Source organism: Filicampus tigris, chromosome 12 (genome assembly GCF_054856515.1).
Source record: "Filicampus tigris isolate MCC_2025a chromosome 12, RoL_Ftig_1.0, whole genome shotgun sequence".
In the NCBI taxonomy this organism is placed as follows: Eukaryota; Metazoa; Chordata; class Actinopteri; order Syngnathiformes; family Syngnathidae; genus Filicampus; species Filicampus tigris.
Genome location: NC_141228.1, coordinates 17,170,602 through 17,196,573, shown reverse-complemented (window position 1 = coordinate 17,196,573; position 25,972 = coordinate 17,170,602). Strand labels below are relative to the sequence as shown.

At 41.6% G+C, this 25,972-nt stretch overlaps 6 protein-coding genes across 10 annotated transcripts in view; 5 read left to right on the top strand and 1 right to left on the bottom strand.

Moving 5' to 3' along the window:
• The first annotated feature begins 45 nt into the window (after nt 1-45).
• On the top strand, nt 46-2,786 carry LOC147138782 (uncharacterized). Its single transcript, XM_086047590.1, has 2 exons — nt 46-2,162; nt 2,768-2,786. The coding sequence occupies exons 1-2, from the start codon at nt 46-48 to the stop codon at nt 2,784-2,786; spliced, it is 2,136 nt and encodes a 711-aa protein (XP_085903716.1).
• Nucleotides 2,787-3,015: 229 nt separating this feature from the next.
• On the top strand, nt 3,016-3,932 carry LOC147138781 (uncharacterized). The gene is made up of 2 exons (XM_086047589.1): nt 3,016-3,824; nt 3,884-3,932. The coding sequence occupies exons 1-2, from the start codon at nt 3,016-3,018 to the stop codon at nt 3,930-3,932; spliced, it is 858 nt and encodes a 285-aa protein (XP_085903715.1).
• An 844-nt stretch (nt 3,933-4,776) lies between these two features.
• On the top strand, nt 4,777-6,975 carry LOC147138780 (uncharacterized). The gene is made up of 2 exons (XM_086047588.1): nt 4,777-6,015; nt 6,229-6,975. The coding sequence occupies exons 1-2, from the start codon at nt 4,777-4,779 to the stop codon at nt 6,973-6,975; spliced, it is 1,986 nt and encodes a 661-aa protein (XP_085903714.1).
• A 967-nt stretch (nt 6,976-7,942) lies between these two features.
• dcun1d4 (DCN1, defective in cullin neddylation 1, domain containing 4 (S. cerevisiae)) lies at nt 7,943-16,276 on the bottom strand. Of its 4 annotated transcripts, none has more exons than XR_015089080.1 (12): nt 16,131-16,276; nt 14,845-14,915; nt 14,721-14,760; nt 14,433-14,520; nt 13,824-13,903; nt 13,682-13,752; nt 12,001-12,092; nt 11,809-11,917; nt 11,362-11,466; nt 10,755-10,900; nt 9,657-9,759; nt 7,943-9,289 (listed from the first exon to the last, which is right to left on the bottom strand). XR_015089080.1 is itself a non-coding variant. In XM_086048091.1 (11 exons), exons 1-11 carry the CDS (start codon nt 16,147-16,149, stop codon nt 9,234-9,236), a joined length of 834 nt encoding a protein of 277 aa, XP_085904217.1. In that variant the 5' UTR covers nt 16,150-16,265; the 3' UTR covers nt 7,943-9,233. The 4 variants fall into 4 exon arrangements, 1 of the variants encoding a protein (XP_085904217.1); XR_015089082.1 differs by lacking the exon at nt 16,131-16,276 and adding an exon at nt 16,003-16,119; XR_015089081.1 differs by lacking the exon at nt 16,131-16,276 and having other exon boundaries at nt 14,845-15,241.
• Nucleotides 16,277-18,499: 2,223 nt separating this feature from the next.
• On the top strand, nt 18,500-21,595 carry ociad2 (OCIA domain containing 2). The gene is made up of 5 exons (XM_086047662.1): nt 18,500-18,654; nt 20,109-20,193; nt 20,962-21,015; nt 21,130-21,177; nt 21,251-21,595. The coding sequence occupies exons 1-5, from the start codon at nt 18,529-18,531 to the stop codon at nt 21,442-21,444; spliced, it is 507 nt and encodes a 168-aa protein (XP_085903788.1). The 5' UTR covers nt 18,500-18,528; the 3' UTR covers nt 21,445-21,595.
• A 664-nt stretch (nt 21,596-22,259) lies between these two features.
• fryl (furry homolog, like) overlaps nt 22,260-25,972 on the top strand; it is an 85,908-nt gene continuing 82,195 nt past the window's right edge. For both annotated transcript variants that reach the window (XM_086046250.1, XM_086046248.1), the window contains exon 1: nt 22,260-22,568. The gene's annotated coding sequence lies outside the window, so the exon portion shown is untranslated. The remainder of the gene's footprint in view (nt 22,569-25,972) is intronic.

Genomic DNA, 25,972 nt, shown 5'->3' with positions numbered 1-25,972 from the left:
CCACCTTCAGGTTCAATGTCCAGCAGTAAAAGTGAAAATGAAACAATGTACTACATTCAAAAACAGGAGCAAGAGACGCTAAAAGTAACTGGGGACCCAAATAAAGCCACTCGAACACTAAGTTATGACCCAAAATCACCCTGGCCCTCAATTGATCTTGAGGATTCTTTCAGAATCAAGAGGCGTCTCAACGTCAAAGCACCTCCACCACCTTCAGATTCATCGCTCAGCAGCGACAGTGAGCATGAAACAATTCATCACATCACAAAACATGAGCAAGGAGCCACTAAAGTACCGAGGTACCCCATTAGAGTACCTCCAACACCAAATTATGACCCACATGCAACTTGGCCTTCAATTGATCTCGAGGATTCTTTCAGAATCAAGAGGCGTCTCAACGTCAAAGCACCTCTACCACCTTCAGATTCATCGCTCAGCAGCGACATTGAGCATGAAACAATTCATCACATCACAAAACATGAGCAAGGAGCCACTAAAGTACCTAGATACCCCATTAGAGTACCTCCAACACCAAATTATGACCCACATGCAACTTGGCCTTCAATTGATCTCGAGGATTCTTTCAGAATCAAGAGGCGTCTCAACGTCAAAGCACCTCCACCACCTTCAGATTCATCGCTCAGCAGCGACAGTGAGCATGAAACAATTCATCACATCACAAAACATGAGGAAGGAGCCACTAAAGTACCTAGGTACCCCATTAGAGTACCTCCAACACCAAATTATGACCCACATGCAACTTGGCCTTCAATTGATCTCGAGGATTCTTTCAGAATCAAGAGGCGTCTCAACGTCAAAGCACCTCCACCACCTTCAGATTCATCGCTCAGCAGCGACAGTGAGCATGAAACAATTCATCACATCACAAAACATGAGCAAGGAGCCACTAAAGTACCTAGGTACCCCATTAGAGTACCTATAACACCAAATTATGACCCACATGCAACTTGGCCTTCAATTGATCTCGAGGATTCTTTCAGAATCAAGAGGCGTCTCAACGTCAAAGCACCTCCACCACCTTCAGATTCATCGCTCAGCAGCGACAGTGAGCATGAAACAATTCATCACATCACAAAACATGAGCAAGGAGCCACTAAAGTACCTAGGTACCCCATTAGAGTACCTATAACACCAAATTATGACCCACATGCAACTTGGCCTTCAATTGATCTCGAGGATTCTTTCAGAATCAAGAGGCGTCTCAACGTCAAAGCACCTCCACCACCTTCAGATTCATCGCTCAGCAGCGACAGTGAGCATGAAACAATTAATTACATCACAAAACATGAGCAAGGAGCCACTAAAGTACCTAGATACCCCATTAGAGTACCTCCAACACCAAATTATGACCCACATGCAACTTGGCCTTCAATTGATCTCGAGGATTCTTTCAGAATCAAGAGGCGTCTCAACGTCAAAGCACCTCTACCACCTTCAGATTCATCACTCAGCAGCGACAGTGAGCATGAAACAATTCATCACATCACAAAACATGAGCAAGGAGCCACTAAAGTACCTAGATACCCCATTAGAGTACCTCCAACACCAAATTATGACCCACATGCAACTTGGCCTTCAATTGATCTGGAGGATTCTTTCAGAATCAAGAGGCGTCTCAACGTCAAAGCACCTCCACCACCTTCAGATTCATCGCTCAGCAGCGACAGTGAGCATGAAACAATTCATCACATCACAAAACATGAGCAAGGATCCACTGAAGTAACTAGGTACTCCTCTAAAGAATCACCAACACCAAATTATGACCCACATGCAATTTGGCCTTCAATTGATCTCGAGGATTCTTTTAAAATCAAGAGGCGTCTCAACATCAAAGCACCTCCACCACCTTCGGATTCATTGCCCAGTAGCGACAGTGAGCATGAAACAATTCATCACATCACAAAACATGAGCAAGGATCCACTGAAGTAACTAGGTACTCCTCTAAAGAATCACCAACACCAAATTATGACCCACATGCAATTTGGCCTTCAATTGATCTCGAGGATTCTTTCAAAATCAAGAGGCGTCTCAACATCAAAGCACCTCCACCACCTTCGGATTCATTGCCCAGTAGCGACAGTGAGCATGAAACAATTCATCACATCACAAAACATGAACAGGGAGCCACTAAATTAACTAGGTACTCCTCTAAAGCATCACCAACACATAATTATGACCCACATGCACCCTGGCCTTCAATTGATCTTGAGGATTCTTTCAGAATCAAGAGGAGACTCGATGTCAAAGCAACATCAACTTTAGACGCATCATCCGACAGCGACAGTGATGATGAAATGACTAATTACATTACGAAACCCGTTAAAGCCCCCTCAACACAAAGTTATTACCCACATTCATCTTGGCCCTCAATTGATCTGGAGGATGGTTTCAGAATCAAGAGGCGTCTAAACGTCAAAGCACCTTCAGATTCATCATCCAACAGCGAGAGTGAGCATGAAACAACTCCTCACATAAAACAGGAGCAACGAGACAAGTACTGCACTGAAACATCACCAACATCAATTTGTGATCCACATGCACCATGGCCCTCTGTTAATCTTGAAGATGCTTTCAGAGTCAATAGGCGTTTAGATGTCAAATCACTAAACTTAAATACCTCACCCAACAGCGGCAGTGAAGATGAAATGACCAATGATCCACAAATATTTTGGCCCTCAATTAATCTAGAGAATTATTTCAGAATTAGGAGGCGTCTAAACGTCAAAGCACCTTCACCAACTTCAGGTTCTTCATTCAGCAGTGACAGTGAGCATGAAACAATTCATCATGTCACAAAACAGGAGCAAGTTACCACTAAAGTAACTAGGTACACCACCGAAGTGTCACCAACACCAAGTTGTGACCCAAATGTTCCTTGGCACTCTGTTGATCTTGAGGATTCGTTCCGAATTAAGAGATATCTGAACATCAAAGCACCATTACCAACGTCATCATTCAGTGAAGATGAAATTACTTATCCCATCACAGAGCAGATGCAAGTGATCACAAATGTATCAAGGCACCCCGTTAAAGCACCTCCAACACCATGCTATGACCCACAAGCACCTTGGCCTTCACTTGATCTTGAGGCTCCTTTCCGAATTAAGAGGCGTCTAGATATCAAAACACTGTTACCAACTTCTAACTCATCATTCAGCAGCGATAGTGAGCATGAAACAACTTATCAACCTGCAAAGCAGGAGCTCGAAATCACAAAAGTAACAAAGTACCCAATTAAAACACCTACAACATCAAGTTATGACCCACAAGCATCATGGCCCTCTGTTGATCTTGATGGTGCTTTCAGAATCAAGCGGCGTCTAAACGTCAAAGCATTGTTACCAAATTCAGATTCATCGTCCAGCAGTGACACTGAAGAGGAAACAATGTACTACCCTCAAAAAAAGGAGCAAGTGACCTTTGAAGTAACTAAGTACCCCATTAAACCACATCCAACACTAAATTATGACCCACAATCACGATGGCCCTCAATTGGTCTTGAGGATACGTTCAGAATAAAGAGGCGTCTACATGTCAAACCACTGTCACCACCCTCAGATTCACCATCTAGCAGCAACAGTGAGCTTGAAATGACCCTTCAACCCACAAAACAAAAGCAAGGAGTCACAAACATTATTAGGTACCCCATTAAAGTGCCTCCGACACAAAGTTATGACCCTGAAGTACCTTGGCCCTCACTTGATCCTATGGATTCCTTCCAGATTAAGAGACGTTTGGATTTCAAAGCATCATCACCACCTTCAGATTTATCATCCAGCAGTGAAAGTGAAGATGAAACAATGTACTATACCCCAAAACAGGGGCAAGGGACCACAAAAATAACCAGTTATCCCATTACAGAGTCACCATCACCAATTTATGGCCCACAGTCTCCATGGCCCTCACTTGATCTTGAAAACTCTTTCCGAATTAAAAGGCGTCTAAACATCGATGCACCTTCACCAACTTCTGGTTCTTTGTCTGGCAGCGACCATGAGTATGAAATTACTCATCACATCATAAAAGAGGAGCTAGGGACCAGAAATCCTCAGCATCCCATAAAAGTATCACCAAGACCAAGTTCTAACCCACAATCATCTTGGCCCGCACTTAATCTTGAGGATTCTTTTCAAATTAAGAGGCGTTTAGATTTCCAAGTGCTGTCACCAACTTCTGATGTATCATCCAGCAGCATTAAACAGGAACAAGGGACGGCAAATACAGCTAGGTACCCCAATACAGAATTGCCAAAACCATGGCATGATCCACAAGGAATTTGGTCATCACTTGACCTTGAGGGTTCTTTCCGAATCAAGAGGCGTTTGGAAATAAAAGCACCATCACTGGTGTTAACCTCCAATAGCAACAGTGAGGAGGACACAATTTTGGATGTACAAAGACAAGGGTACTGTGAGACACAAAAGGGAAGGTCTCCAAATGAACCATCCAAACATGTCCTAGAAACAGAACGCCCCACTGTTGATTTTCATAGATTCAAACGTCTAGATTTCAAAACACTATCACCCCCTTCCTCTACCATTGGGGATGAAACAAAACAGTACCCTGGATCATTGCAGCACGGCCTCGATGATGACAGTGGCGGCAAGACAACAGTCTTCAAAGGGACATCTGTGACTTTGCACACCGCAAGCCAGGACCAGGAAACAAGTCTTAGATATAATCCTGCACTCAAAAGGCGTCTGGACATAAAAGCCCCACTGCCGACTCCTGTTAGGATTTCTAGCAGCGATAGCATGGTAGCATCAAGCCATGTTGAGTCTACTAGAGGAACACCGTGGCCCTTAGTCGACCTTGGTAGAGATACTCGCCTTAGGTGGCGCTTGGACATTAAAGCAGCACCTGCTGATGTGTCACATGGCTTCAGACAAGACCATACAGTGGGAGGAAATCAACCAAGCAGCTCGAACGAACAATACGATACTAATGCTGATGCCACGGAAACTCAACCAATGCCACAGGTATATTTGGGTGTCAGCAGATGTTTGGATATCAGAGCGCCATCTCCACAACCACGACTGGCTCCTGATAGCGTTTCTTCTGAGGCTTGGTATTCCAAATCAAATTGCTCCACAAGTAACAGTGATGAAGAGAACAAAGATGAAAAAGCCTCGCTAAATGTCGTAGACAACAGTTCCATTAAATCTCCTGTGATCATCATCCCTCAGAGTCCCAAAAGAGATTCTGACATTAAATTAGAAAAATATGTCATTATTCCCGAGACCACAGGGGACAAAACCAGCAACATGACCCCAGAGATAAACCCAGAGCTCCAGTCGCGGTGGGCCAACATGCATCTTGGGTTCTCTCGCTTCAGAAAGCGTCTTGAAATCACATCGCATGCCCGTGAACCACCTATGGTGCCCCTCAGTGAAAGTGACCCAGGAGCAACAAAAGAAAAGCTTACAGCAGTTGGCTGGCAAGGAATCAGACGCACAGAATCACCTCCGACTGCTGTGCAAATTCAAAACAACGCCGACAAACCAGCAGTTGATCCCACAAGTGAAGGAAAGTTGAGTCTACCGGGTATGCCGCATATAAAGAGGTATTTGGATGTAAAGCATCCTGCTACTCTGCAACAACATCTGGACTCATCAAGCAGCAGTGAAGATGAATCCAAGGAACATTCTCAATGGAGAGGAAAGTCTCACGGTCTCAGTTTTTCTTCCTCGTATGCAACCCGGAGAGTAGATACCCAACAGACAACGGAAAAGTCACAAATGACCACTGTGCCAAAGCAGTCTTCCACCAACAACAGCAAAGACAAGACAAGTGAGGTTGTGGAAGCCAGTGAGATGACAGAAGTTGAGAGGAGGTCAGTTACAACAGATAGCGAATCGCCAATACAATACAGGCGTTTAATTATCAAAGCTTCGCCACGACCAAATGATACCTCCCTCAGCGATCAACAAACTGATGTAATAACTACACTGCATGGTTCTTCCTATAGTACCAGATACCAACTCCCATCTCTTGTCCCAAAAACCATTCCTAATCCAAAATCTGGGGATGATATCTCTTCCACCAGGGATAAACATAGCTCCTCCTATGTCAGACACCAGAACCCATCGCTTGCCCCGAATACCATTCCCAATCCAGGCTCTGAGGATGATACCCCCACCATGGATCCATCAAGGGTGAACATAGTGACAACACAACATGGGTCTTCCTATAGTGCCAAATACCAGTTACCCTATACGGCTGGATACCAGAACCCATATGTTGCCCCGAAAACCATGCCCAGCCCAGGTTCTAGGGATGATACTCCACCCACATGGGATTCATCAGGTGTGAACATAATGACGACACAAAGTGGTTCCTCCTATAATACCAGATACCAGCTTCCATCTCTTGCCCCGAGACCCTTCAGGAGCTCGAATGAGGGCCCACCAGCTGAGATACGATGGACAGGACTAAGGACCCGCCTGTCTGATCTCTCCAAACATACCGACTCAAGTCTATCATCTCCACTTGAAGGGCTCCCAAAAACTCTAGCTGGGTCATCTATCCACGAAGTAGCAAGCGAAAAAGGGAGCACAACCGTCACAAGATCTCTTAACCTAAGCAGCGGTTCCTTGCCTTCATTCAGTCCTGATGAGATGGGGAAGAGAACATTAGAAAAGAGGGAGAAAAGAGGACTTAGCGCCTTGAAAGCCATGTCATCCGAGAGACAAACCTGGGACGAGGAAGATGAAAAAGTGAACCTCTTCCAACCAATTGATGCTTCTGGCAATTTCAACCAGAACAGGTCAGAAGTCCTCGTCTCAGCAAGCATTGCCGAAGAGCTTCCATATGACATCCTCCGCTACAGGACGCATGCGCTTTTGACGAAGGAGAATCCGCCTCCTGTTCCAAAAACGCCGCTGCCAGATGAGGCTGAGGAGTTAACGTGGAATTCCAAAAGTTCATATATCCCAAGCATTAGCCAGGTTTGAATTGGGGGGGGGGGGGGGGGGAAACCCACAAAGCCTTTTGAAACGGTTTTCAGGCTACAAAGCTGTTAGCTATATTAATTATTGTCAAACATTTCAATTTTTGTGTTTATGATTGATTTATATGTACATGTTATGACAATTGCAAATATATTTTTGTAAGCTTTGGCCCCAGGAAGGAATCATGGTTTATGAGTTATAAAATTGCATAGAGATCTTTTTACCTTTTCTGCAAATCAGCATTAGGGGGGAAAAACATCAACAGAGTCAAGCATTTCGGTTTGAAGCAGACATTTTGGGCAAATTGCAGGGCCTGTACTTTGATCACCCACGAGGGAAGTTTTACAAATGAGCCACAATATTTGTCTGGGCTATGCTTAAATTGCCAAACTTTTTGGCCTACGCTATCTAATGAGAGCACAAAGCATGTTGTCCAAATTTGATGTTATAAGCCTGTTCATCGCTGTTTGCATTCCTTTTTGGTTAAAAAATGTTTCAGATGACATTTGATTTACAGGCTTCCGTTAAATAAACAATTTCACTTAATCGGCATGAAAACTGCAATTTAATACAAATGATGTCTATGTATATATGCCCGTTAACATAGATTGGCTATGAAATGCTCTTCCACTAAGCGACATGTTTCACCATCATTTCACCTGTTGCCATACACAACAGAATAGCTTTGTTCGACTAATATAGTCCTAGATTTGACACCAAGTACATTTGAGTAATTTAAGACAAGACCATTATTTCAATACACAGTACTGTATATACTTTGTGTAACTTGGTTGTGTGCTATAAGATTTCTTATGTACATTGTGCCTTGGCTAATTAACGGTTTGGGTACTGAATTCGAAGATGTTCAATCCAGTCTTAGGTTAAGGCATGCAACTAGTTCGGTATGATTCTCTACCATGGTGTGAAATTGTTTTCCTTGTTAGAAATAAAGCACTCCAAACTAGCCAAGTGGAGTTAAGTTAATAAACCCTTTTTATTTATGTATATAGACATTGGTTATAGTGAAAACCGACATATAGACACATAGTTTTACGTACATATATACAGTTGGGACAAGCACGTTCACATTCTTGCATTGCCACAAGAACATATGAGAACATGAATTAAATCTATACACAACCGCATGTTGTCTATTTCACATACAGTGAAACTAGTGGTGGTGTCATTTGTGTGTGAGCGCAAATCAACGGATGCACTGCCAATAAATAAACAAAAACCGCATGAGGTTACACGTATGTTTTTTTCCAGGTCTTAACATCAACGACGACGACAAACACAATCATGAGTTCCCGTCGGAAAAACCAAACGATAAACATGATGGTGAATATCAAAAAAAAAAAAAAAAAAAAAAAAAAAAAAAAAAAATCCAAGCACAAAACGTTTGCTCAAATTTCTGTACAGAAAAAAGAATGGCTCTGTTGGGAGCTGCATGCAAATATTAAAATCATTTGGACGAGTCAGCTTCACAGCACAGCCAAAAAGACAGAAAAAAAAAAACAACAAAAGAAACAGCAGAGCGCTATTATACAGTTCCGACCTGGCCCACGCTGGCGTAGGTGGCGCTAGAAATGCTCGTTCCAACACTCTGGGGGGTGGAAGGGGGGGATGCTACCTGAAACTATCGGACTAAAAAGGAAGACTGAACCACACATGGGGGGGACAAAATTGACAGCGGGTTTGATGTCAAACAGGCTCCCAATCTTTACACGTATGTACATCTGTTATCTACGTGTGTGGTTAAGTTTGAGGCACAGCTAAGTGGATGCATCAATTGGCCCGGTGCGAGGACCAATAAATGCTGAGGGGGGAGGGGCTCTCTGGCCCGCCCGAATGGAATTAGCAGCAATGTGGTTTTGTTTGGTGCTAAAAAAATAACCCAAAAAAAGGGAAGGAAAAAAATGACTGGCACTAATCAAGTAAACAGCGCAGGCAGCTGAAACCTGCCATGGGATCCCACCATGTGACATTTTCTAAATGTGCTCACCTTTTAAGCCTCGGACCCCTTTGCTTTCTCCCACCTATAATACTTCCTCATTTTCCTGGCAGAAAATGGTAAAGGAGGGTTTGGGCTAAGGCTGGCTAGCTAGCAAACCAACTTTACCGGATCTGGTAACGTGTACCCACCAGCTACCCACCCCCACCCGTGGCTGTTTTTTTGTTTTTGTTTGTTTTCACGTTGTTGATTCGCATCATTGCGGTCGTCACAGTATTTCTGATGTTCGCTTTTTTTGCAATTGTAGCTAGGACATCTGTCTTTCCTTGTACCATTCCACAAACTCGTCCAACAAGACAGGCCCTGGTGGGAGAGAGGGAAGTAGCAGTTAGCATTTTAGTTAGCGTTGGGAGAGAATTGCGCTGGGACTAAATATGCTCAAATCTACATAAGATTTGGGGAAAAAATTCAAAGGACATTTTAAATATGTCTTTTTAGGAAAGTGCAACATCAACAGTTTATTTTTTTTAGCAAAGCACAACAAATAGTGCAGCCAAAAGCACATTGCTAGACATCACGTTGGCTAGCCATAGCCTGAGCTGCACTGCACAGAGTGCCCGTGTCACTGGAGCGAGAGAAAATTCCACCTCGTGTTCCTTATCCAATTTGTCGGAGTAGGAATTCTCTTACGTCCCACCCAGCGGTCAGGTTCAACGCGGGGCTGACTTACATGCTCCGTCCTCATCGTAGTTGCTGAGGTCCAAGTTGATTGTCCGGCTGAACTCCAACACGTTGCACCATTGGTCTTTGTTGACTACTTTGTACTTGGATTGCTGGGGAATCAAACAGTACCAAAACTGCATCACAATCATTGTTTCTGTCCTGTAACTGGTCATAAACCCAAATTATTTTTTACCAACTGTAAATGGAATTCTTCCACACTTGACCACACTTAATTTGAATACAAATAAAAATGGCACATGAGAGTAACACTCTGCAAACTCAATTACGTGTCGACCTCACCCATTATTTAAATTTTATTACAGTAATCAATCTTGATCTAAACTCTTGAAATTTTTGCATGTTAAAATGTTACTTAAAACACTGCCTGTATAGTACTGTATTTTCATACATTGTACTTGTTTTTCAAAATGTTTTAGTTCATTTTTTATAAAGAGGAAAAAAAACAGCACAAAAAAGTAAACAGCAGGAATCGTCGCAAGTCGATCCACTCATTTTTTTCCCGCTTATCGGGAGTCGGGTCGCAGGGACAGCAGATTTAGCAGTGAAGCCCAGACTTCCCTCTCCCCAGCCACTTCATCCAGCTCTTCCGGGGGAAACCCAACGCATTCCAAGGCCAGCCGCGAGATAGTTTCTCCAGCGTGTCCTGGGTTGTCCCAGGGCCTTCTCCTGCTGGGACCAGAACCCAGAACCCCTCACTAGGGAGGCATCCTAGCCAGATGCCCGAGCCACCTTTTCTGGCTCCACTCAATGCAGCGGCTTGAATTTAAGTTCTCCCAAATGACCGAGCTTCTCACCCTCCTTGGGAGAGCCCGGACACCCTGGGGAGGAAACTGATTTCGCCCGCTTGTATGTTCTTTTGATCACGACCCAAAACTTGGGACTATAGGTGTGGGTAGGAACGTAGATCGACCGGTAAATCGAGAGCGTTGCCTTTCAGCTCAGCTCCTTCACCACGACAGACTGATACTGAGGGCGCATCACTGCAGTGCACCGATCTGCCTGTCCTATCCACGACTCACTTGTGAACAAGACCCCAAGATACTTGAACTCCTCCACTTGAGGTAGGAGGTGAGAAGTGTGATACCTCTGCAGTTGGAACACACCCTCCGGTCCCCCCTTCTTAAACAGGGGGACCACCACCCAGGTCTGCCAATCCAGAGGCACTGTCCCCGATGTCCATGCGATGTTGTAGAGGCGTGTCGACCAGGACAGCCCCACAACATCCAGAACCTTTAGGAACAGATATTTTTGTAATTTAAAAAAATATATATTGGTTGCATTTTGTCTGAAATTCAATCAAATTCTGAAATATTTGTATCTAGCCTTTTCTAATCCATCACCTGATATTTTAGTTTTATTTCTGAACAGTTTTGCATTTTTCATCTAATATTTTTTCATATTTCAGCTACTATTTTGGTCAAATATTTTTGGAATTTTTCATCTATAATATTTTGGTAATTTTATCATTGTTTTGTTTCTTGTTAGTGTGTAAGAAGAGTACCTAATGTTTTGACTTTTGCCACCCCCAAAAGAAAATTGTTGACAATTTGTTTTAACATTATTTCAATAGTTTTTTTTCCCCAACACTTACACAAATGTTGTGAATGCCTGTACAACATTTGAAACTTAGAAGAGGGCCTTTATATTACCATTAATTCCTCTGCAGCAGAACGGCAGCTGGCCATCCTTACCTCTAGAAATTGATTGAAGACCGGAAAGAGGGGCCACGTCTTTCCCAACAGAAGCCCCAGCATGCACTTAGCCGTGTTTAAGTCCAAACTCCTCTGATCCTTCTCCTGCCAAAGCAGGCATGCACACACAATTACAATATATATTACATAAATTCAAATTCAAAAACACTCATTCGTTCCCGCCAACACATTTCTGTCAAATTGATTCCTATTAGCTTGTATATAGTATACAAACAGCTAGGTCTCCCAAGTATCACCATAACAACCAACATTAAAATACATATTATAGATTTGGCGGCAAAGCACTACTTTTCTCAAATGGAACTCCTCAAATTACATCATATTTGGCACCAAAATGCCACAAAATGGTACTCAAGCACTACCTTCTATTTTAGTATATCTCGTTTAGATAGACACACACTGTGATTTCACTTTTGGCAGACTCACCCTGGCAAAGTCAAAGGCGTATCGGTAAATGAGCTTAAAGCTGGTGCTGTCGTTTAGGACGGACCTCAAGAAGTCCAGCGAGTTCCTCAGCCTCTCGGTAGAGTCGCACCTGGCGAGAGAGCGCGTGTCAGTCACATGGAGGACACCCCCACCCTCCCTAACCCGAAAAAAAAAAAAAGGTTGCGTACGTACTGCAGCGAGCCCATGCCCCTCAGCCACTCCTGCAGCGTGAAGTAGCCCATGCTCTGAGCATCCAGCTTCCACGCCAGCACCAGCATCACCACCTGCAATACACAAAACACCACCATTGGCCCTTGTTATAAATGACATCAAAAGTCTACACTGTGTACAACTCTTTTGGAAAAAAAAAAAAAAATTTTCAAGAGGGGAAGTAAAAGTAAACAATTGATGCGGTTGTATAGGTGCGCACATCCTCCTCTCACTTGGGATGTGGCTGTGTTCAGAATTAACCAATGACATTCACTCATTTAAAAGGGAGATCAGCACATACCTGCCACTATTTGAAGTGCCTCTGATTAACCTCAAATAAAGTTCAGATGTTCCAGTAGTCTTTTCCTGTTATTTTTTTGGTTTTGCTTTCTAGCAGAAGGTTGAAGGTTTTGTGTTATGCTGACTGCTGCTTGGAACCTTTCATAGGAAGATGCTGTGACAAAGGATCCAGCTTCTCTGTACAATATGGGCAATTTAATTAATCTAATATCACATTTGTAAAGTTTCCAAACAAACGGTACTGTCAATTAACTTCGGATGGTGAGTAATTGTAGCTTATTGTAGTCTTAAACGTGTATGTCAGCTAAGAGTTAAGCTAAGTAAAGCGTAAAAGTACAAAAAAATTCTCACTTTACTGTACAGTGTTTCCAACATTTTGGTGTAAATCTGGATAAAAGGTACAGATTTAGACATTTCTAAAGTCACTTTTCCCCCCCATAAACATACTAAACAAAGGGTGAAAGAAGTGGCGGCCAGCCCAGGAGGTGGCACTACTTGTTGAAAACAACAACAAAAACTTTTGTTTCTTCCCCATTATTTAAAATAAATAAATAAATAAATACTGACATTTTTCAAATTGTTCTATTTTTTGTCATCTGCAAATTTGCTCATCTTAATGTCGAAAATATTGTTTTTAATACATTTGTCTTAATGTATGTTTTGTTAATGTTTGGTATTTTTTCTTAATATTTGTGTCATTTTTTATTGTATTGTTTTAGCGATTTCCCCCCCAATTTTTAAAAAAAAATGGTCTGACCTTTTTTTTTTAAATAATTCGTCTAAAAATACTGTATTTTCTGTCTAATGTTTGATATTTTTTCCAAATACTTGGGATACTTTGTTCAACTTTATGATCAAGCTAGTCTGCGATTTGTCCTTTTTTTAATATTTTTCTCTCACCGTTGTATTCTCCAATCTTTTTGGGAAAAAAAAATACTTTTTGGGCACTGATTAATGTGAAGGACTACTATTCCATGCCTATTACAGGTTGTTCATAGAATAGGGTGGCAATTTTTTTTCCACAATAGATTAAACCGACTACAATTTTTCTCATTAACTGATTACAATTCAGTCACTGGTTGGCTCCATAACGTGTCAGGAAATGTGCATGTTGATCATTGTTTCACAAAGTACCACAAAGCAGACGTTTGCAAATGTCTTTCTTGGACTACAGAAAATATTTACAGATGAGAGGCTGAAGGGATTTAGTTCATTTTAAGATGAACAATGGCTCAAAACGATTCATCGATCATCAAAGTAGTTGTTGAATAATTTGATGACCGATTAGTTGTCGATGAATTTTGACACCGCTAGACATTACTAAATTCCAAAATTGCATGGTCGCCAAACCTAGTCATCTTACATTCTCGGGTTCCACGCCGATGTCCTCACAGAACTTCTCCATTCCCTCTGGTCCCACAACGTCATCGCAGCCTATCACAGACGAGCGTCATGCATCGCATGACCAAAACAATGCAATTTCAATCAACAAAATGTCGGCTCACCCGCATATTCATAGAACCACTCCAAGCATCTCTTGTTGGAAAAGGTGTCCTCCTCGCGGATGAGTGGAGAGTCAATTTTTCTGGAAGTGCAAAAGGAAAGGAAGTTATTTAATTAATACGTGTGTATTATTCATCACATCAAATAATTTGGAATAGTTTTAAAATATTTTTTTCTATTATGTATTTTCAAGCTTATATTTTGGCACTTTCTTCTAATACGTGTGTATTTTTTCCCCCGATGTTGGTATATTCTTTTTCCTGATCTTGGTTTGTCGAATTTTGTATATACAGTATACAAAATAATAGTAAAAATTAATAAAATATTATAATAGTGTAATATTTCTTCATCAATTTTTGAATTTTGAACAATACATGATTGTTTTCTAGTGTTTTTGTGTCTGGAAATATATTTAGAAATTCACTAAAATACAACTTTTTTAATCTCAAGGGGGGGAAAGGTTCCCCCCCAACAAATACATAACTTTATTCTATAAATGATAGATTAGAAGAGCTAATATATTAGAGTTAGTTGTTGAACTTTAAATGCACCCTGTTGTTGTTGTAGAGCACTGGGCCACAAAAACAAACAAACGAACAACAACAAACTACCTGTCCTGCCGACTCTTCTTCGCTGACATGTCATCTCCAGCAGTGGGTCTCCTCTTTTTCCTTGGGGGCATGGCTCTGGAGCAACAAGCTAAAGAAAAAGATCATCGCAGTATAAATCAAAAATCATTATTTGTGTATTTTTTGGGTCAAATATTTTTGTATTGTTTTATAATATTTTTGTCAAAAATCTTTTATACAGTATTGATCGTCTCATATTTTTCTCTAATATTGCTGTAAAATTGAATTTAAAAAAATGCATTCAGGTGAGAAAAACATTGCAGACATTACCTGACGTGTGGCTCTCCTGTTCAGCGTCTTCCGCGAGGTTCTGCCAGAAGAGATGCCAAACGCTTTTAAGCCAAACAAGTATACGCTTCAGAAACAAACACAACATGTTGTCGTATGCATTTACCAGCCTGTGCAAAGTGTGGTGGATCTTATGGATGCTGGCCAGTGTAGTCAAGTGAGAATTCAGCTGAAAATCTGTCAAAAGAAATAATAATAAAAGATATGAGGTACGGTTATTATAAACAATTGTGGACATGAAACTCAAGTAAAGTACGAGGAGACACGAAGTTGCACGAAGGTGACATCACTGCATCGTCAAAAGTCCCGAGCCCGTCCGTCTGCTAACGCTAGCGGTGTCAATAGATGTTCACGGCTTAGCTTTAGAGTGCCACGGCGTGATGTTTGACCACGAAACGACGGGGCGGGCTCTTGACGTGACTCGAAAATGTGTTTTATTGGTTTCCGGTTGGTTGTCAAATGTCAGTCCAAAGTGGTCGTTAAAAGCGAACACGGGGGGGGGGGGGGGCTAGCGTTAGCTTGCGTACCTAAAATAACAGCGCAACTTGCACGGAGTTTATGAAGTAGTCCAGCTATGTGTGATCTTGGGATTCGTAGTCCATTTCCGCTATGAGTTACAATGGAGACGCTCCTCTGTCCACAGCCTCCAAAAACTACAATTCCCAAGGACCTCGACAAGACTAGCGATTCTTTCAAAGCCACCTACCCCCCCACCACCACCACACATGTAACCCGACTGATTTAAAAGCTTGATTTTACATAATGAAAACGTCAATATTTGTTAAATACGACACGCGAATGTGCTAATTAACATACGTGCTAATTTGGGTGAAAACAAGGTGAGCTAAATGCAGCGAGAGGGCCAAATGGAAGATGTTAACTCAACTGCGTCACAATTTTCACTCTCTTAAAAACCTACACACGCATTTGACCCATTTCGACGTCCGCTACGTCGTCCACTAAACTCCCCCGAGCCGAAACTCTTCCTTCGTCCGTCACCGAAGACTTAAAGATATGGAATAAGATCGCAACGCAGGCAGATAGGCATGAGACTAAGCTTCGCATTCGAGAGAAAAAAAACACGCACATCGGCGGTATTCGAAGAAGGCGGCCAACAAGGGTGTGCATTTACATAATTTCACACAATCAAAAAGTGTAGTGACGAATTGGAATTTGGAGTCCATTTAGACTCTGTCCACGTCCTTTGTTGTCGCACTGGCAAATACAAAGAGACCGACGCAAAACAGCACAAAATTCATCGAACCCCGCAGAACTGGCGAAATACGGGTACGCCGTCGAGTCGAACACTTTTCTATTCATGTTCAGAATGTGTTCCGTTGCCTGTAAACGGTCGTAAGGTGACCAAAAGAGCCGGTAGAGGCTACTACTTACTGGCCGCATCAGAGTGCATCTTTATGAAACACACAACTGTCTGTGGGAAGTCTGCAGAGTGCAGACCGGCCAATGGGCGGAACAGGTCGACGTAATGCCGCGCCCCGCGGACGATAATTGGAACCGGATCCGTACAATTTCCGCCCATGCTCTCATTCCATTGGCCACTTCAGTTGTCTCGTTTAAAACGCCTCGGTAGCGACTCCTCCCATGCACCTGTGCGATTGGTCACTAATCCCAAATAGGCGTGGCCCATCTTTATACTTCATTGGTCCAGTTTTTTGTTAATAGAAACATGATTTGAAGCCGACAAACCGGCTCCGTGCCACTTCCGCCTGTGCTACTATTCGATTGGCTACTAGTGCTGTCTCGCCGCCCACAAAATCGGTCAGTACTCCGCCCACGCACTAACGTGATTGATCAAGAATCCCAAATGGGCGTGTACCATCATTAACTCATTCTATCCCAATGACATTTAAATTTCATTTCACAGAGGGTCTGAAAAAGTCTGGTACTGAATGAGGTAATCAATGTCTTATAATTAATTTCCCAATGTTACGATAAAATTATGTATTTTTCCATGTAATATTCCATGTGAAATCACTTTAAACCTTTTTTTCTTTTTTTAAGGTTTTGTGATAAAACGTGATTCAAACCGGGTTCAAGCCTTTTCCGGCTGTCCTCCCTTTCGATTGGCTACTCGAACTGGCTTGTCAAAGGTGTCGGCCCCGCCTACAGGCCAATATGATTTGTTAGCTCTCTCACGACAAAGATGACTGGTCAGTTTAGTCACGTGACGACCACCCACCTTCCAAACCAGATAGTGGTATTGCGTTTGCGTACACGAGCTCTCACAAACGCGTGTAAAAGTCTTTTCCTGCCCACTTACTCCACTGTATTACTAAATAAAAGTATTTTGAACGATAATAAACATATATTGCCAAATATAAACAGCACTACATTAAGTCTGGCGCAGTGATATACATGACAATGCGGAAGTATTATACAAAGTGGTCAAATTCTGTGCTCATTTTAACAAACCACTGGTATAGTAAAGTACTTATGAGTCATATAATTTATAAACCACTGGTATAGTAAAGTACTTATGAGTCATATAATTTTGGTTAGGTTTTAACTTTAATACTACTCCCACATTACTAATATTAATGTTAATATCAACATTAATATTACTATTAATATTAGGAAATAAAGGTAACATGAGTCTCAAATTTGTTTCCTGTGACCTTTGCACTATTACAGTGTGATACAAAAAACTATGACTTAGTTAAACAAAGGTGTGTCCTCGGAGCTTTAGTCACAGACAGCACAATAACACTCACATTCAATGTTGCACATATTTCATACCTGTCAAGTTGTACACTTTCGGCCTAATTTGTATAGGTGGAAACACCTTTTCAAATATGTACGCCGTACATCGCTGATTTCCGTTCAGGTGACAGTTGTCGTTCGAAAATAATGTGTAATGTGTAAGATTATATACACGTATGTATATTATATACACGTATGTAAGGGCAAATTACAACTTTCTTAAGATTCAGTACACCCCGGGGGTTGACAGCAGGGGCGTTACCAGAGGGGGGCAGGGTGGGCAGTGCCCACCCAAAGAAAACTCGATGAAGTCCCCCCCCCGTCCCCCGTCCCCCTCCAGGTAAGGCTAATGCCGACCCACACCTGGCATCATGGTAACACCACTGGTTGACAGGTATGTTATTTTACGCACTCTGTTGTAGTGATTTGAAAATCTACACTCTACAGCTAGGTTTAATACGTTTGAATCGAATTCTCATACATTATTGGCATGAATGGGATAAGGTATGCACAGTCGTTTGAGCATTTCTCTGGCGTAGGGCCAAAACCTCATAAGTCACATTTTGGTGGATTTCATATTTTTAAAAAAAATCTATTGTATTGGTCAGTCCACACGCGTGGGTGTTATTTTTACACATTATTGACCTAAAGTGTTGAAAATGGCTTGCTCTCTTTCATCCTAATGGTTGAACAAACTAGCCGTTTTGGGGGTATCTTGAAAAGTGACTACTTTGGAGGTACAATGTTTTGGGCCCATTTGTTTGATATCACGGTATCAAAGCTGTTTGAGCATTCATGTCATGTACTTGATATTCATCTTGAGGTCAATATACTAGTATGATCTTTGCCCTCATTTTAACTAGTACTAATTGTGATAATGGATGGATGGAGAGTTGACCAAAAGTGACACTAGTGGCAGAAAACCTTTCTACTCCAGAGCTCCAGTCATTCTCCTATTGCATTGAATTTCCTTACTTATCTCAAACAGCTTTCCACAGTTAGGCCACCTGCGGGTTATTAAGTGTTATTACACACGTGTGTTTTCTGAATTGGGGCGGTGTCTAAAACAATGCAGGGAAGAGTGCTTAAAGGGTTACGGCACAGAGCGAAAAGGTGCATAGGTAAACTAAGCTTCTCCAACATGAGTGCAGAAACAAGCGGGAAGAAGGAAAATGCAACAAATGGCGATTGGAAGGTTAGTTTGAAATGTTTTTGGTGACTTTTGTGAATGTAGAGCTTGTAAAGAAGAGGTGACCAACCTTTTGGAAACAGCTACTTGTTCAGAACTGCTAAGGGCTACCAGTTTGATACGCACTTGAAATTTGGTCCAATTATAACTGTACAGCGGTCCGTCGCGTGCTTGCAGTTCGGCGCTCGCGGGTTCACATATTTTATGGATGTTCGTCAAGCATTTTTTCAATCTTTTTAAATATTTTTGGGGCGAGGTTGGTTTTTGGAATTTTTGGGGGGGGTTTAAAAGATTTTTTTTTCCCCGATGCATTTCAGTGGGCGTCAATTATATGTGTATTTTTGTCAATTATATGTGTATTTTTGATTATACAGTGGTGCCTTGCGATACAGTACAGGTTACATTTGTTGGGTGACTATGATTTTAACTCAAAATACAATATTGAAATGAATGGAAATGGCATCATTCCGTCCTGCCTGCCAAAAAAAGAAACAAGGAGTTTTGTAATGTGTTATTTAGTAAGAATAACGGCACTCTATAATACTGCACTTTATAAAACCACAGTAATGCCATAATTAAACATATTATGGTAGGGATGTCACAGTATCATGATATCGTGATATTAAAATTGCCACGATATATCATCGTGACACGATATTAATAGCAGGTAATCTGTTTAAAGACCCAAGTTTTCCATTTGTACAGTTCCAGCAGCCTCTGGAGGTTAGTTTATTAGTGCAGTTTAATTTGATGCTACCTATATTTAAGACCCACGCTAATTGCCAATAGGAGCGCATGACTGGCCAAGCCTATTTCTTTGTGAATGCTGTTATTATGTACAAAAGCAGAATATTGTCATGTTTTTTTTTTTAATATGAGCTTTTTTTTGTGAGCTTTTTCTATATCGCCAACCTCCCCACAATGTCGTGACAATTATCGTATCATGAGGTTCATATCGTGATATTATCGTATCGTGACATCCCTATGGTATTAAACGTTTTTTAGCCACAGTTTTTGATTCAATTCAATGGATGTTGTGCTAATACTTCCGGGGTGTGGGCCTTGGCCACTCCGGTAGAGCATTATTGGGAAATGCATGGTAAAGTCTCCCATCTGATGACAGAGACATCGACATTAGCCTGTCTATGGCATTTCCGGTTATGTGCTAGCATTGAGCTACTCTAAGGATTATGTCAAGTTATGTGGTTTGGTTGAATACAGAAGGTGCTTTCGACTTGTTTTTTGTTTAGTTTGACAGACAATTTAACCTGTGAGTGGCAATAAACAGCTTGTTCACTATCTGCCAAACACACCACACGCATACACAATCACCGCCACAATATTCCAAGGAAATCACAATGTACCATCACTGGTAAGCTGTTTTTAGAACAAGCCCATGACCTACTCATGTGGTTGCGGGTGACTCCTGCTGTAAAGTGTCCCGGTCTGTGTGCCTTCAGTGCCCCACCTCTCAAGGACACATCCACAGGGAAGACGTGAGGAAGGTGTGGAAGGAATGCCAACAGCAAAGCTTCTGGTATAGAGGTACCTTGCAAAAAAAAACAAAAAAAAAAACACAAATGAGTGGATTGCACAAGCGGAACCACTAGGAAGAGCTGGGGCCCGACTCGTCAATCAAGACTGCATTCAAGCATATGTTTACATTCTTGTGTAGGGAGGCCTCTGGAAACACCACCATGTCGGGTCAATAGTTGCCATGTAATAGGTTGTGCTACACGTAGTTAAAGTTGCCACAGTATCTGCTTGGAAACAATGCAACATACAGTATACAGCAGGATATATACTTTAACCCCTCCAAATTCTTGAAAAAAAACATTGATAAACCGCCAATAACCATTTTCCACGAAAAATGGAAAATACAGTTCGAGCACTCAGTAATTAATAAATGGTCATCCTACCATGCCTTATAACCAATAAATATTTGACATAATGTATGATGTCGTATGCTTTGGATCACCTTTCCCTTTCCATAGAAGCATTGATACAATGTTTTTAATGGGCCCCGGTGCAGTTTGAGTACACAGGGAATAAAATAGTCAGACTCTCATGTCTCATTGACATTGACATATGACGTGGTATGCTTTGGATGATGAGCTCAGATTCAGAAAACAGGTCAGCCGTGATTGGTCATTGTGAGCTTATATATTACAATTTATATTCCACAAACGCAAAATTAATCAGAATGCCGTGTTTCAACTAGTGGGCCTGCTGGGAACACATTCTTGAAAAAAATATGTTTGGGTTGACTTCCGCTTTAAAAAGTGACCCAATCTTTGCATTGTTTTTCTTTAGCTCTTCCCCTGTCTGTGAGTAGCATGGCTGTCACAGGGGCTCTCATCTACAATGGTTAAAACACGCACACACGCGCACACACACACACACACACACACACTACTTATTGTTACATGTTACAATCTCAATGCTTTCACCAATATAATGTAATGTTGTATTTCTACGCAGGTATTTGGAAACAGTCAAAGCGGTTTGGTCCCTTTCCAAAACTAGCAGGTGTAGAACGTGACTTCTGTTCAATTTTTTTTTTTTTTTTTAAGAATCTGACTCAAGATGATTTAATTTTCAGTTGCTGGAATCCTTGGCTTTGCCATGGGGAAAGCATCTTACATCAGCACCTGTCGTCGCAAGTTCCAAGAACTCGGCCCTGGGATCGAGCCCCCGTTTGGGCCCTGGTCTGGCCCCTTTAACTACGGACACAGGTCCTGTGAACATGTGTGTCAAGAGTGTAAGAAAAAAAATCAGTCTGCGCCGACAGAATGATTAAAATAACTACCTACCTAACTAATTAAATAAATGTGTCATTCTGGGATACATTACAAAGAACGGCAACTTAATTTTCAAAATTCATTTTGATGTTCTCTTTTGCTGCATTAAAATAAATAAATAAATAAACAACACTTGTACCAAATCACCTCTAGAGAGCGTTGTTGTCCTTTCATCCATAAATAACGTTACAGTACAGTATACAGTACTTTGGTGCATTGGTTTCACTGTAGTCTTTGGTGGTGTAAGAAATAAATACTTTTAAACGTGTACATTACAATCAGTTGAGGGAGAAATGAAAAATATCTTTATTTTTGTTTGGTTTATTTTACTATTGTCAATTGTATTTGCATTTATTCATCTAATGTTGGTTACTAAAAATAAAACAAACATGGTTGTAACACAATAAGAAAACGTTTGGATGCCGTATAAATATCTTTAAAAGATACTACTGTTTATTTATTATTTTATGACATAAAAAGTAATGAAGGGACGATTTAACGTATCTGTTGATTTTTTAAAATTGTATTTATTTTGATATTCTCGTGTTTAATTATTACTTAATAGTGTGTAATTTTTATTTGTATTCTAATTAATGAAACTAAAGTTTGAATAACGTGTGTGACGTCGCCTGCCTACGCAGCAGTCGGGGTGTCTTCCTTTTAGGGTACTTTGTGCCCTTGATGAATTATCTGCAATCAATAAGCGACGCACCCGCCCGTCTGGAGTATCCCGGCGTAGTCCAGAACTAAAGCGAACAAGCCCGTAGGAATGTCACCCTCACTGCATCGTCCAATCAACGGTTCGCTTTTGGTAGATCGACACTTAATTTGGTCCTATGGCAAGCTGTACTTGATGTAGGCGTACTGTCGTAAAGCCAACCAAAACAATGAAAGGCGGGGCGAAGTGACCACAGGCTGCTCTGACAGACACTTTCAACACCGAAGCAGATTGAGGAGGAAAAAAACCCAAATCACACCACTACGCAAATCCTTCCAATGGAGGAGGGCCAGGACGTTGGAGCTTGTTCGGCGAATGAAGTATGCGAGCCGGCCGCATAGCGCAACTATAACAGGGGAGCGACGGACAGAGAAAGAGAAGACATAGAGGGGAATAAAGTTGTAAGTAACGCCGTTGTTGTGTCGAAAAAAACGAAGAACGTGGTGGTCATTCGTATCGTGATGTTGTAGGCAACGTTACCGCACGCTAACTTTGTCGTATGGAGGAGGAGGAGGAGGGGTGTGGGGGGGACGCAGCCTTTAAGCAAGTCAAACAAGGAGTTAAAAGTGTCATATAGTCCACATAGTTCCTTTTTTGTAAGGCGGTTAGCACAGCAGCCTTTCCTGGTGTGTTAAAAACATTCACTTCAAACTTGGCTTTTGTGCCTAACTAGCATCTCTCTATACAGTAGCCTCCAATGCACGAGCTAAAAAAAGCTGATGGAAGGATGTTGCGTTTAGTCGTTTAACTACCGGAGCCGTTTTAAACTCATCTCCAGATTTAGAATAGTCAAACACACCACAAAAACATCCAAGTTGAATGTCATTTACAAAGGACTAAGTTAACAAGCCTAACATGGCATTTGAGCTTGGGGGAGGTCACTGTTATTTCTTTCTTTCTCTCTCTCTCTCTCTCTGTTTCTCTCTCTTTCTCTCTCTCTCTCTCTCTCTCTCTCTGTTTATCTCTCTCTCTCTCTCTCTGTTTATCTCTCTCTCTCTTTCTGTCTCTCAGCCATGATGGGCCTGAGATTGACCTGAGGACTTAAATTCTCAGCGTCAGTTGCCATAATGAAGCATTTGTTCTGCCTCATGTATTTATGGAAAGTTATTTGAGCATTCATTCCATATTCTTAAGATTCATGTCAAAGTCCATGCACTAGTACCCTCTTGGCCACGGTAGTACAATGACTGTCTTTCTTCTGAATACGACCATATACGGGAGTATCAAATATATGCCCAAAGGGTTTCAATATCGAATAAAGGATCAAGCTTTCCATACTTAATTGCGTTAACAATGATACCTTGAGACACAAAGTAACCCGACTCATGTTTTTTCGAGATATGATTCGATGTTCATTTTTTGTTTGACTTGCGAGCAAAAATTTAAGATACAGCCACTGTATTGTAGCAGTGAACTCACCTTAATGCAACATTTTGGCAGATAGTGAGCAATACTTAAAAAAAAAAAAAAATAATAAAAAAAAAAATAAAAAGGGACTAAGCTGTTTGTCACTCCCAGTTGACGTTTACTGTCAAACTAAACATAAAACAAAGCCATTTGTGTATTTAAAACAAATACGTACCTTAGCCTTTAGTCCACCACCTTAATGCCAGAACATAATGGATATCACCAGAGACCATATATGTAGGTTAAAAACCACATATGCCACGGACTATGATCCAAAAGGCTTAAATATCATTCATAACATTACCCTTTAAAATACATGTCTTACAGATTTTTTTTTTTTTTTTCATTTCTATCAGTAGTCACTCAGCAAAGAAAAAACGAAGAATCTAGGCCTAGATAGACCAATCCCACATTGGCCAACTGTAACCGCTTACCCCCTGTGACGTCGGGCCGACTGTCGGCACGTCACGGCTGGAAAAATACACCACAATGGCAGACAGCGACGCTGACCATTAAAGTACCTTTTGCACATGCGTGAGATTTAATACCACTCCATACCATCGGCGGCGGTAGTAACTATTCCCCATGGTTAGAAAAAGCCAACCGAAAAGCTATTGGCCGGGGGCGGATTATAAAAACGTAAACAGTGCATTCAGCTATATTTGCCGCTCATGATAAACTGCCACGTGAAGCGAACCGCCACACTCTTGACACAGTATCGTGAAATACTCACATTTTCAACACTCGCTCTTGTACTTGTAAGAAGATTAAATTAGCAAAGGTGTGCTCACTGTTAATCCGCATTTGTCACTTCCTGTTCATGCCCCGTGCGCTGATTCGCTAGCGAACAGCCAATCAGTGTGCCCAAATCTCACAAAGCCGATTCAATATGCTGAAACGCCCCCCAGACGCTTCTTGAAGAAGTCTGATGTTATGACGGTGTTCGCGACATCAATCAGACGGCGCAATCAGACGCCCCAACGCTTACCGACGTCCGATTGGTGTATCTAGGCCTTCTGTTGTACTTCTACTTCTCCCTTACATACAAAGATACAAAGAAAAGTCGAGACGTATTGTATCAAAATGCTTCCTTCGCACTATTTACCGCTGTCGTGTTACCCGAGCTTTGGCACCATCTTGTAGTATCTCAGTGCATTATAGAAAGAGCACAAAAATGCATGGAGAGCTGGGAATAGATGTTTTTTATCTTTCCAGGCAAGAGCTCGAGATAGGTTCCGACTGTTGAATTTGTGAATACAGTATATGTGGGGCTCACTGTAGGGCTGAATGTGATGAAAAAAAAAAAGATCTAGTTGCGATTTCAAAATAGCATTCTACTACATTGCGATGCCGATTTGAATTCGATTAATTGTTCAGCCCTAGCTCACTATATTTCAACGTTTATCAGAAGCCAGATTGCCGTGAATGAGTGTGTTTGTTTTAATCCGGTGAGACATTAATGGTAGTGAAGCGCACAGGGTTGAAACACTGAGCTGAGAGCCCTGTGAAATTTCCAGACTGAGAACCCAACCCCTCCTCTAAACTGGCCTGCATGGATTAGCAGCCAAGTCAGCATTGCAGTCAGAGCGTAAAAATCTCTTAAAATGCTTGTGTGAAATCAAAACACACGCATTTTTGGTCTCAACGCCATTTTCTATGCGTCGTCCACCTTTCTAATTAGCAACCTCCTACTCGTGCTTTTGCTGACGGTGGCGTTGCACTGAGGAAAGTGCGTTGACGCACTGGACTGAGCAAATATTTGGGCTGATGAAGGCCCTTTAGCACCTGCTCCATTGGCCCATCACCTCCATTCAACGTACCGGTCACCTGTTTCAACAAGGGCGGCAGCTATTCATCTGCAGTTGTGTTTGTAAATGTCACTTCACAGCAGATTGATTAAATAAAAATGAGACCACCTTGGGAACCCCCCCCCCCCCCCCCCCCGTTTTTTGCATTTAACCCAGATAGTGGTACCTTGACTTGCAAGTAGGGATTTCTCGATATCCAAATGTCATAATATCACGATATGAACCTCACAATACGATAATTATCACGATATTGTGGGAAGGTTGATGATATATAAAAAGGGCACGATATTGTAAAAAAATAACTCTTATTAAAAAAAAAAAACAAACATCACAATATTCTATTTTGGTACATAATAACAGTATTCAGAAAGAAATAGGCTTGGCCAGTCATGCGCTCCTATTGGCTTAGCACAGCAGCGCAAAGTATCATGGTCTATGTAGTTCACAATCCTGTTTTCGGCTGAAGCGGGCTGACGGAGATGTTGAAAGATATTTACTGGTATGAATGATTTGAGACCTTTTATTGGTTAGAGCATAGTTTTGTTCATGTGAGCGATAATCTGTTTAGTAAACAAAATACAAATAAGCAT

Excerpts from the sequence above, each read along its gene's own strand:
- LOC147138782 (XM_086047590.1), top strand. The coding sequence starts at position 46 with ATGTACTACATTCAAAAACAGGAGCAAGAGACGCTAAAAGTAACTGGG.
- LOC147138781 (XM_086047589.1), top strand. The coding sequence starts at position 3,016 with ATGCAAGTGATCACAAATGTATCAAGGCACCCCGTTAAAGCACCTCCA. Across the intron at positions 3,825-3,883 it reads GAAAGTGAAGATGAAACAAT|AGTCACCATCACCAATTTAT; the intron begins GTACTATACCCC and ends ATCCCATTACAG.
- LOC147138780 (XM_086047588.1), top strand. The coding sequence starts at position 4,777 with ATGGTAGCATCAAGCCATGTTGAGTCTACTAGAGGAACACCGTGGCCC. Across the intron at positions 6,016-6,228 it reads GATACCAACTCCCATCTCTT|TTACCCTATACGGCTGGATA; the intron begins GTCCCAAAAACC and ends GCCAAATACCAG.
- dcun1d4 (XM_086048091.1), bottom strand. Across the intron at positions 14,521-14,720 it reads ACAGGAGAGCCACACGTCAG|CTTGTTGCTCCAGAGCCATG; the intron begins GTAATGTCTGCA and ends CTTTTTCTTTAG. Across the intron at positions 13,753-13,823 it reads GTGGTTCTATGAATATGCGG|GCTGCGATGACGTTGTGGGA; the intron begins GTGAGCCGACAT and ends CGTCTGTGATAG.
- ociad2 (XM_086047662.1), top strand. The coding sequence starts at position 18,529 with ATGCAGGGAAGAGTGCTTAAAGGGTTACGGCACAGAGCGAAAAGGTGC. Across the intron at positions 18,655-20,108 it reads CAACAAATGGCGATTGGAAG|TGCCCCACCTCTCAAGGACA; the intron begins GTTAGTTTGAAA and ends GTGTGCCTTCAG. Across the intron at positions 20,194-20,961 it reads GCAAAGCTTCTGGTATAGAG|CTCTTCCCCTGTCTGTGAGT; the intron begins GTACCTTGCAAA and ends GTTTTTCTTTAG.